This window comes from Mandrillus leucophaeus, unplaced genomic scaffold (assembly GCF_000951045.1).
Source record: "Mandrillus leucophaeus isolate KB7577 unplaced genomic scaffold, Mleu.le_1.0 Scaffold523, whole genome shotgun sequence".
Taxonomy (NCBI): domain Eukaryota; kingdom Metazoa; phylum Chordata; class Mammalia; order Primates; family Cercopithecidae; genus Mandrillus; species Mandrillus leucophaeus.
In genome coordinates, this window is record NW_012105620.1 from 972,143 (window position 1) to 983,308 (window position 11,166).

Here is an 11,166-nt window from a genome sequence, read left to right on the forward strand (position 1 = left end):
CTCTATCTAGAGAGGAGAAATGACCAAGGGGAGATCAACTGTGCCTTTTCTTGGAAGCAGTGGACAGGAGTCCTAGATATAAAACCTAGCCCTGAGCTTTGAAGACAAGTTTAAGAAGGCTTTTTATACAAGTTAAATCAATTAAAATAAGGTTTTATCCAATATTAAGAGTTAGAAAAAAATGTAAAAACCATCCCCTGAATTAAAAGACTGCTTATGACTGAGATGCTATACTAAGAAAAGCTCCTTTCAAGGTTTTGCCAGATTCCATGATGCACAGTGGAGCCATATACAAGTTTATATTGAATATTTTCATTAATTCAGTCAAAATCTTGGGGATATTGTTTTAACTAAGCAACAATTGATAACAAAAGGTAACCACTGGTATTTACATATGTTCATTCATTATGTAAATATTGTCTTTTGGTACTTGCATCCTGATTAAGCTCTATCTTTACAGTGAAGACTTAATTGAATGGAAACATGGAACTTTCTCTTTGACCTTAAACAGAGTGACAGGTTACATTGTTTTACCTGCCAACCCACTTGCCTGAGTATATAAGCCAGACTCACAGAGCTCCTTGAATTCACCTAACCAACATGGAGCCCCCTTTGTAATCTATTTCCTAAATATTTAGAATCTAATATCCTTTCTCCATCCTCATTACCCACAATCCTCTCTTGTTTGAATTACTGCACCTAACAGGCCTTCAACCTTTTCTTCTCCAATCTATTTTCCACATATCAGCTAGAGTAATTTGAATTTTTTTTTTTTTTTTTAGGCAAGATTTGGCTGTATTGCCTAGGCTGGAGTACAGTGATATGATCTTGGCTCACTGCAACCTCTGCCTCCCAGGCTCAAGTCACCATCCCACTTCAGCCTCCCAAGTAGCTGGAACTAGAGGCACATGCCACCATTCCCAGTGAATTTTTGTATTTCTGTAGAGATGGGTTTCACCATGTTGCCCAGGCTGGTCTCAAACTCATGAGCACAAGCGATCCGACTGCCTCGGCCTCCCAAAGTGCTGGGATTATAGGTGTGAACCATGGCACCCAGCTTTAGAGTAATTTTTTAAACAAAAGATCTTCTGTCTCCTTTGGTCAGGCCTCTTCAGTGGCTTCAGGCTTCAGGTAAAGTCTAAACATTTAATGTAGCTTACAAAGCACTGTATGATCTTACTATTGAAGCATGGTGATTATGGAGCAAGGAGCTAGGCTAAGTTTGACCTGGTTCTGCCATTTACTAGCTTTGTGACTTTGGGGAAATTACTTCTCTATGCCACAGTTTTCTCATCTATAAAATGGGGAAAATAATAGGAGCAATCTCACAGAGCTACTGGGAAGATGAAATGAATATAATATACATGAAGAGCATAATAAAGTTCCTCGCACCTAAGTTTTACTTAAGTATTAGCCATTTTTCCCCTACATCTCTTCCCTTTGACCCTGTGTTCCAATCATTCTGTATCAAGTAGGCCCTAAAACATTTCAGGAATCATGCTGCTTCCAGAACCTCCCACATCCTGCTAGTCTACTTAAAATGATTTCTCCCTCCTCTCTTCTTTCCACCCAACTCCTTCTCTCTTAGCTCAACGACCACTTGCTTTGGGAAGCCTTTCCAGGCCAGGCTAATTGCTCCTACTGTGGGTTTCTGTGACATCCAAGTAGGGCTGCCAGATGTCAGGATGCCCAGTTAAATTTGAATGTCAGATAAACAAATCATCTTTTAGTATAAGTATGTTCCCTGCAGTAAAATAACTAATGAATATTTTTTTCTTACAAATATGTCCCATGCAATATTTGGGACATACTCAATGCTAAACATTTGTTTTTTTGACATTTGAATTAACTCTGTGTCCTGTATTTTATCTGTCAACCCTAAATCCAGTAAATCCTCTATCAGTAATCCTTTACCACACAGTAATCATTTAAACAAGTGCAACAAGTGGCTCTTTGTTTCCCCCACAACTATGCAGCTCTGTGAGGGCAGGACCCGTGCAGTCTTACGGTTTTAGACCCAGCACCTGGCACAGCAGGCATTCCAGAAAACTGAGGAATACGTCCATCAAGCCAAAGCTCAGGCACTGCCTGTTGGGAGTTGACTCTAACTACAGGCAAACTCCCTGGGAGTGCAAAGCATTTTGAGCATGGTGCAAAGAGAGTCTCATCTCCACAGGTGGATCAAATGATGGTGCTTTTTTTCAGAATAGCTCCAGTGTGGCCGGGCGCAGTGGCTCACACCTGTAATTGCAGCATTTTGGGAGGCCAAGGCGGGCAGATCACCTGAGGTCAGGAGTTCAAGACCAGCCTGGCCAACATGGTGAAACCCCATCTCTACAAAAATACAAAAATTAGCCGGGGATGATGGCGGGTGCCTGTAATCCCAGCTACTCAGGAGGCTGAGGCAGGAGAATGGCGTGAACCCGGGAAGCGGAGCTTACAGTGAGCTGCGATCGTGCCACTGCACTCCATCCAGCCTGGGCGACAGAGCGAGACTCCGTCTCCAAAAAGAAAAAAAAAACACAGATGAGGAAACGGAGACTCAGAGAGAGGGGGAAATGTCTTGCCTAAGACAACCAATAAGAGAACCAGAGTTTTGCCCTCAGGAGTTGACTTCACTAATTAGATTTTCAGAAAAAGAAAAAATAGGCTGGGCATGGTGGCTCACACCTGTAATCCCAGTACTTTTGGAGGCTGAGGCGGGCAGATCACGAGGTCAAGAAATCAAGACCACCCTGGCCAACATGGTGAAACTCGGTCTCTACTAAAAATACAAAAATTAGCTGGGCGTGGTAGTGCGCACCTGCTGTCCCAGCTACTCAGGGGGCTGAGGCAGGAGAATCACTTGAACCTGGGAGGCGGAGGTTGCAGTGAGCCATGATCTCCCCACTGCACTTCAGCCTGGCAACAGAGCGAGACTCTTTCCGTCTTAAAGAAAAAAACAGATGGCCGGGCACGGTGGCTCACGCCTGTAATCCCAGCACTTTGGGAGGCCACGGCAGGAGGATCACCTGAGGTTGGGAGTTCAAGAGCAGCCTAACATAGAAAAACCCCCGTCTCTACTAAAAATACAAAATTAGCCAGGCGTGGTGGCACATGCCTGTAATCCCAGCTACTAGAGAGGCTGAGGCAGGAGAATCGCTTGAAACCAGGAGGCAGAGGTTGTGGTGAGCAGAGATCGTGCCATTGCACTCCAGCCTGGGCAACAAGAGTGAAACTCTGTCTCAAAAAGAAAAAAAAAAAATAGATGAAAGCATAAAAAGAAAAAAAAAATAGATGAAAGCATAATTAGATTTTTAAAAGAAAAAAAAAAAGGAAAAAGGAGTTGACTTCCTGCTCTTTTTCACTTTACCACACTGGCCACTTGGGTCAATATGAAAAAATCAGAATTCCTGGATTCTTCCTCCTCACCCAGAAAGCTTCTCTAGGAATAAGTCTGATATCTGAGCCCCCTCCACAGGGTCAACTGCTCCTCCCATAATGTTCCCCAACAATAGTCTGAGAGGCGGTAAGGCCTGGTACTACTCCCAGTGTTTCTTAGCTCATCTCCCATGTTAGAGATGAGATTATTTATTTATTTACTTATTTTATTTATTTTTCTTTTGTGACAAGAGTCTTGCTGTGTTGCCCAGACTGGAGTGCAGTGGCATGATCTTGGCTCACTATAACCTCCACCTCCCAGGTTTAAGCGATTCTCGTGCCTCAGCTTCCCAAGTAGCTGGGATTACAGGTGTGTGCTATCACCTCCAGCTAATTTTTGTATTTTTAGTAGAGATGGGGTTTCACCATGTTGGCCAGGCTGGTCTCGAACTCCTGACCTCATGTGATCCACCTGCCCTGGCCTCCTAAAGTGTTGGGATTACAGTCGTGAGCCACCACACCCAGCCCAGATGACATTATTTAGGGCAGAAGAATAGAGAGCTTGCTCAGAGTTACGAGGAAATAGGAGCAACAGTGGTCAGAACCCAAAATCCATTCCTTTTCTTTCACCTGCATCTCTAGGAGACACCTTCCCACCATCTACTAAATTTTCATAGACAAACTTGCACTTTGGGTAGGCACATTTGTCAGCTTTCTTCTGTAATGAGGTTAGGTGGCTGAACCTGCTCTTGGTTTGGCACCCAGTAGCCTCGCCTTTTAGAGGGCCTCTGGAAAACACTGGGGCTGAGGGCACCTAGGCTTTCTGCCGTTGCTAAGTGCCTGTGAGGTTGATTATAGGTTACTTGTGCTCCTGGAGCCCCTTCTCCTATAGGGTCAGAGACCCTCAGGAAGATTCAGTCAGGCCAGAGAGGGGCTCCAGCTTCTACCGGGACAGGAGTCTGTGGACAAAACCCGAGGCGCCTTGAGGAAACTGCCACGCCCGGTCGGGCTGGGCGTCCCCATTCCAGCTTTAATTTCCCTGAGTTTATCACCCTGAAGGAGCAGACGCAGGAAGCAGGGAAAAACCAAGAAAGGACTGGGCTGCTGGCGGGGTAGAAGGCCAGAAGCTAATGACCTAAAACGGAACAGGCTGTGAGCAATTCGATCAAACTCGAAATGCAACTTTCCAACGTTCTTAAACCGTTGCAGCCCCAGCTTACTTGGCTTGGGGTGAAAAGTGTGGGAGAAAGTCTTCACGGCCTGCAGACTTGCTTGCCGACTGAAGTTCATCCGGCAGTTTTCCGTTTTGTTTTGAGCGCGAACGCCGTGGCTGGCTGGTGGAGCTCCAATCTATTCCGCAGCACAGACTGCCCTGCTGAGGCTCTGCTCCCCGAGGCCGGCGGAAGGAAGGGCACTGGCTACTACGGTAGCCACCGAAACAAAATCCACAAACGCAACTGAATTAACACTATTGCTTGTTTGGGTCACTGAAGAAAACTTTTCCTGTGTTGACAGAACTCTAGCCAGACTTTCGTTTGGAACTCAGGATCAGACCTTTACAAAATTACCGACCTGGGTTAGAGGTGCCCGCACGTGTCGAGACCATCTGGCCAAGGACAGGGAGATGCCACCTGGGAGAATCTTTTATCCGGCGCAGCGGAGCTACTTGGCCCGGCCCGCCGCAGCCCCACTCCCACTCAGCGTGCGGGCCTCCAGCAGCGACCCGAGTTCCGGTTGCCCGGGTAACGCGGGACGCAGGCGCGAAAGGCTGATGCCCGGCGCGCGCTGCAGCTCCCCCTCCCACTGGCGCGCCGCGGAGGCGACGCGCTGCCTGCGCCCTGAAGCGAGCGAGTGGTTCTCCAGCCGGAAAATCGCGGCTCCGGTGCCGCTCTGGGCTCAGCCAGTGAGAGGCCGGGGGTGTGGTAGGCAGAAGGAGCCGGCCGGGTACTTAGGGCCGCGCCAACCTCTGAGCCCGGCCTCCTTCACACTTTCGCGGGCGCGTCTGCTGCCCGCCGCAGCCGGGGCGTTGAAAGTAGTAAAGCGGCCACCCGGCCGCATCATGGTGACCCCCTGTCCCACCAGCCCCTCAAGCCCCGCCGCCCGGGCGGGGAGGCGGGACAACGACCAGAACCTCCGCGCCCCCGTGAAGAAGAGCAGGCGTCCGCGCCTCCAGAGGAAGCAGCCGCTGCAGCCCCTGGACCCGTGCCCGCTCCCGGGAGACTCCGGCATTTGCGACCTGTTCGAGTCCCCCAGCTCCGGCTCAGACGGCACAGACAGCCCCTCTGCGGCGCGGGGCGGTAGCCCCCTGCCTGGCCCGGCCCAGCCTTTGGCGCAGCTAGATCTACAGACCTTCCGCGACTACGGCCAGAGCTGCTACGCCTTCCGCAAGGCGCAGGAGAGCCACTTCCACCCGCGGGAGGCGCTGGCGCGGCAGCCACAAGTGAGGTGCTGGTAGAGCCAGCTCCCCGCCGCCGCTCTTCCTCTCCTCCCAGGCTGTCTCCTCTCCTGCCGGGTCGGCCCTCCGAGCGCCTGGGCCCGCGACAGCCCAGCTCCCGCCCCCAGTTGAAGCAGAAAGGGCCGTGGAGGGGCGGGTCACCGGCCTCATTTTCCAGATAGAAGGGGGGCGTAGACGGCTTGAGGGACTTGCCCCAAGTCCCAAGCTGGCTAATGGGGCAAGGTAGAGAGCAATTCGTTTCTAGGTTGAGTCCGGACTCCTACCGAACTCAGGCAAGTTATTTAACACCCCTGAGCTTCTTTTTTCATCTGCAAAATGGAACCCCTCCCCTTCCTTTGAATTGCTGAGCGCATTACGCGAAGTAATGTGTACGACGCTCTCTGGGCCAGGTCCCAATCCCGGTGTTCCGGCTCAGCACGGCCCACGCGTTTCCCAGTTTCCATTGCGTTTCTCTCTGAAATCTTATTGCCTCTCTCCGGGGAAGCTCCCCGATTCTTCTTGGCCCTTCCTTCCCTCCCACAGTCCCTCTCCACCCTAAGCCCAGCGGGCCGCCTCCCCTCTCCCTCCCGGCAGGTGACGGCGGAATCCCGCTGTAAGCTGCTCAGCTGGCTCATCCCGGTGCACCGCCAATTCGGCCTCTCCTTCGAGTCGCTGTGCCTGACGGTGAACACTCTGGACCGCTTCCTCACCACCACGCCGGTGGCTGCAGACTGCTTCCAGCTGCTCGGGGTCACCTCCTTGCTCATCGCTTGCAAACAGGTACCTGGGGCATCAAACAGGTACACGCGGCATCTGGGGACGCAGCCAAACTCCCCGCCACTCCCTGGCCGCCCGTCTTTCTAGCTCGCAAGATTCAGTGCTGGGTTCCCAGAACTCATTTTGTCAGATATTTGCATATGTATATATCCCTTAGCCTTAACAATTCCTCCACAAACGAACAATCCTGTCACTCAGCCCCCAAAGAAATAGCCTAAAAGACTAATAGCTGTAATCTGTCCCAAACAGCTCTTTTGTCACCTCTAGTCTAGTCTCTGAAAAAGCCTTCAAAATTTCCCAAGCTTTTTTTTTAGTTGGACAGTAGTTAGATCAACTGCGCTGGAAGTACGCCCCAGGTCACTTATGTGGAAGCAATGGAGAGGCAGAGCCCCGGCTGTCTCTCTGGAAGGGATAGGGAAAGTCCCGGGCTTCATACTGGGGTGGGCCTCGGGCCTGGGAAGCCGCAAGGCGGGGTTGAGTGCGCCCTGTGTTGCAGGTGGAGGTGCACCCGCCGCGCGTGAAGCAGCTTCTGGCCCTGTGCTGCGGCGCCTTCTCCCGGCAGCAGCTCTGCAACCTCGAGTGCATCGTGCTGCACAAGCTGCACTTCAGACTGGGTGCGCCCACCATTAGCTTCTTCCTGGAGCATTTCACGCAGGCTCGCGTGGAGACGGGGCAGGCTGAGGTCTCCGAAGCTCTGGAAGCGCAAGCCCTGGCGCGGGGGGTGGCAGAGCTGAGTCTGGCCGACTATGCCTTCACCAGCTACTCCCCTTCCCTCCTGGCGATCTGCTGCCTGGCGCTGGCGGACCGCATGCTGCGGGTCCCGCGGCCCGTGGACTTGCGCCTGGGAGACCACCCGGAGGTGGTGCTGGAGGACTGCCTGGGCAAGTTGCAGCTGCTGGTGGCCATAAACAGTACTTCCTTGACTCACATGCTGCCCGTTCAGATCTGCGAGAAGTGCAGCCTGCCCCCGAGCTCGAAATAAAACAGACCCTTGGTTTCCTTTTAGTACCTGGCCCGGCTGCTGGACCTCTCCCATAGCCTCAGAAGAGTGCAGTATGGGTCCGCAGAGAAGGCTTCAGGACCTGCTTGGTCAACTGCAGGTTGTAAATAGTGTACGATAGTAGCATCTGGTATTTTATTTATTTTGCAGCGAGCACATGAGGGAGCTGAGTCTTTCCCCAATAAACAGTTGTGGTTTGTCTAAATCCTGCGAGTGTCTGTCTGCGGGGAGGGAAGGTGAATTCAGCTCAGGAATGGTGGTGGTTGACAACGTTTGCGGGATTTTCCCTTCCCTCTGGGTTCACTCTGTAATTGGGATCTCTGTGGAAACACCAGGTCAGGCGAGGTCCTAGATACTGAATTCCAGAGATTAGTGGAGTCAGGATCACCTGATGGCTTGGGTCCTGTGACCCTCGAAGAGAACCTCTATGCTGTCCAGAGGGTTGCACTTGCTGGTGAGGCAGATGTGGGGCTGGGAAGCTTTTGGGGACCACACAGGCACACTAGCAGAGGTGGGGGAAAGCAAGCAATATCCAGGCATGGAGAATCCCGTGTTCAACTGGAGATATGTTGGAAACCAAGGATTTGACTGTGGTCATGGCCATTGCAGGTCGAGCCCATTTACCCTGCAATCACATGGTCCAGCTGTTCATGCTGCTACATGTGAGCCCAAAGTAACCGGCATAATAGTCATAATGGCTATATTGAGCATTAACTATGTAGTAGGTACTGTGTTCAGCATTTGTTATTTCATTCTTCCAGCAACTCTGTGGAGCAGAGTCTATTATCCCATTTTTCAGAGGAGGACACTGGAGCGCAGAACCTAAATTAAACAACAGTGGAGTAGCCAGGATCTGAGTCTAGGGTCCCACTCTTAGCCACACTGCTAAATGTCCCCCACTGACAGGTTTCCGGTAATTCTCAAAACACCCTCTTTCTGAGATAGGTGGCAGATAGTTATTTACTCAGTGTACCCCATTCACTAGGGACTGTAGAGAACACATCTGGAGAGCCAGCACAGTCTGTACCACAGTCACGTTACAGGAATCGTCTTACAGATGTGAGAAAACCGAATTGAGAAATGAGACAGAGGCTTGCTGGAGTTTTGACTCCACTTGTCATATTGCCTTCAGTCTCACTGTCATGAATCTGATGCAGGCACTGAATCTCAGCTTTGTCACCTCTAGCAAATTTCATATCCTCTCTGAGCTGTACAATTGATATTGAGGTTGTTGTAAGTCTAAATGAGATTGAGAAGCTTAAATGAGATTAAGTTTACTTGTTATAAGGTAGTATAGTGATTCACTAAGTGGGCTCTGTATCCAATTTGCCAGGTGACCTTAAGCAAGTCACATATCTATGCCTATGTCTCATCTATAAAAATGGGAATATCAATAGAGCCTATTTAGTAGGGTGGAAGTATAGCTCTAATGAGATGGTCCATACTGATCGCCCAGCACAGGTCCCCCAGCACATAGAAAGCCCTTGAGAAATAAAGGCTAGTGGTAACATGCACAGTGATGGGAGGAGAGGAGTTCTGCAGAAAAACTTGGAGCAAAGAAACAGCAAATATGGGAAAATAACATTTGGGTGGGGTTGAACATATGGTTGTTCATTGTACTGTTCTTTCAAATTTTCTATATGGTTGAAAAAAGTGATAATTTTTTGGGGGAAAATCTGTCATGTTCCCCTGCACCTAGAATAAATCAAAATGTATGACAAACACAAATAAAAAGCAAACTCAAAACAAATTTAGAGAAACTTCTTTGCACTTCTCTCAAAGTGTGTCTTCCAGGCATTCTCAGAGCCAGGGGTGCCTTACTCTCCGTCCCTTGAATGCCTCTTCTGACATATTGCTATGCTAAACTCTCTAGGAACTTTCTCCTTCTTAGCTGTGGAAGAAGGAAGTGGTGATCGCCAAGCTATTTGTGTAAAAGCTGCTCTGTGATAGTGAAAAAGGAGGAGGAAGATCATATCACCTGTTTCAAATCACAAATTATTAGGGCCCTCTGCTTGGTTGTGAGGGGTTGTGGTCTGGCTCCCAGGCAAAAGAGTGACTTTGAGGGGAGTTGTCTTCACCAGTATCTGCTCCATTAATCAGCCAAGATTGCTATGAGTTACTGGTTCCAGAATCATCCAGCCTAGGAGTCATATTATCATGCTATTCCAGTTCCTGTTAAAACATAATGTGCAATGCCCATATTTTTGTCTACTCCAACTTAGAACTCATTGACGAATATTTGGAAAATGGGCCTATCCTGGAAATTTTGTGATAATCTGCATGTGTAGAGATCTTCCCAAAACTCAGCTAAGAGCTTCCCTACTCATTTTAAATGCTGGAAAGTGGGCGAGGATGGGGATGGAGATGGACTGGCTGGTGGTTGTGCTACTCAGGAACCAGAGGAAACAGGAGACAGGGCTAGGAACAAGTTGTGGGAAGCTGGAAATACAGCTGAAACGCCTTTTTAAAAAATCGCTAATTTACCCATACTAAGCACCAGTCACTTTACACAAATAATCTCACTCATCTTCACAGCAACTCTATTGAGGCCAGTGTAACTTTTTTTTCCTAAAGACCTAGGGCTCATGGACCTGGTTCCTCAGGCACTCTGACCCTAAAGCCAGAGCTCCTCACCATCAGCCATACCACACCAACTCTAGCTGGCTGGCCTCACCTCAATTCAGTTTCTGCACCTACTTGTGGTCAGAGGGTCTCTCAGTCTATTCCAGCTCTACCATTGGATTACCTTCCACCGCTGTTAGGGCATCTTGTTTCCTGCTAGAGGCTCTTTAACTACTACTACTAGATATAAGGGGAAAACAAGGTGCCCAATATGGGGGGTACACAAAGATTCCAATTTCAGATGACTGTTCAAATTGGATGAATATGAGTGGTCCTGAGAAAGGTCCCTCGCCTAAGGATGCCCCTCCCTGGGAGATGCCTCCGACTCAGGAAAATGCCCATTCGTTGGAGAGGTGTCGGGTTGGGAATGGCAACTACAACAGCGAAGAGACCAGCCAAACGTTGCGATGGGCCGCTGAGGCCACTAGGAGAGGCAGGAACAGGGTTTTCGGGGATTCGGGACTGTCCACTGTGGCGTTTTCAGAAAGTGGAGGAGGGTTCGTAGTGTCACTTTTTCTTAACGGACGGTATTTTAAAGGCTGTGCTCACGCGCCACTGCCGAGAAGCGTGTGGGGCTTGGGGAACGGGGCGGGGCTCTTGGCCTCAGGCCAAAAGAGACCACGTGGAAATCCAGGAGTCAGGACCCAGGATAAGGTTCAGGTTTGAGGGAAGGGACTTCTGTAATAAGGGGGCTGTTCCGGGGCGTCCCTGCCGGTATTCTACATCCTTACTAAATCCCGAGGGGAGCGCAAAGGCCGGAGTCTAGCACTGGCGGGTGTCACTCCACGTTTATTTCGTGCGCCTTGTGGCTGGAGTGGGAAGAAAAGGAAATAAGAATCGTGAACTTTGCCGTTCCCGCTGTCCGTAAGCGGGAAGACCGTACCCAGGGCGAGGGAGACTGGCGCTCGCCCACCCCTCCTTCTCCCTCTCTTCGCCTGGCGCGGCCGGGAGGCGGCGGCGCCAACGCTAGCCG

The 11,166-nt window shown here is 50.2% G+C and overlaps 2 protein-coding genes across 2 annotated transcripts in view; both read left to right on the forward strand.

Moving 5' to 3' along the window:
* Positions 1-5,155: 5,155 nt before the first annotated feature.
* Positions 5,156-7,776, forward strand: CCNO (cyclin O). The gene is made up of 3 exons (XM_011996758.1): positions 5,156-5,800; positions 6,389-6,574; positions 7,068-7,776. Exons 1-3 carry the CDS (start codon positions 5,420-5,422, stop codon positions 7,551-7,553), a joined length of 1,053 nt encoding a protein of 350 aa, XP_011852148.1. The 5' UTR covers positions 5,156-5,419; the 3' UTR covers positions 7,554-7,776.
* A 2,784-nt stretch (positions 7,777-10,560) lies between these two features.
* The window catches only part of MCIDAS (multiciliate differentiation and DNA synthesis associated cell cycle protein), an 8,525-nt gene continuing 7,919 nt past the window's right edge, over positions 10,561-11,166 (forward strand). Inside the window, exon 1 of the mRNA XM_011996788.1 lies at positions 10,561-10,690. Coding sequence (XP_011852178.1) covers positions 10,561-10,690 — 130 coding nt within the window. The remainder of the gene's footprint in view (positions 10,691-11,166) is intronic.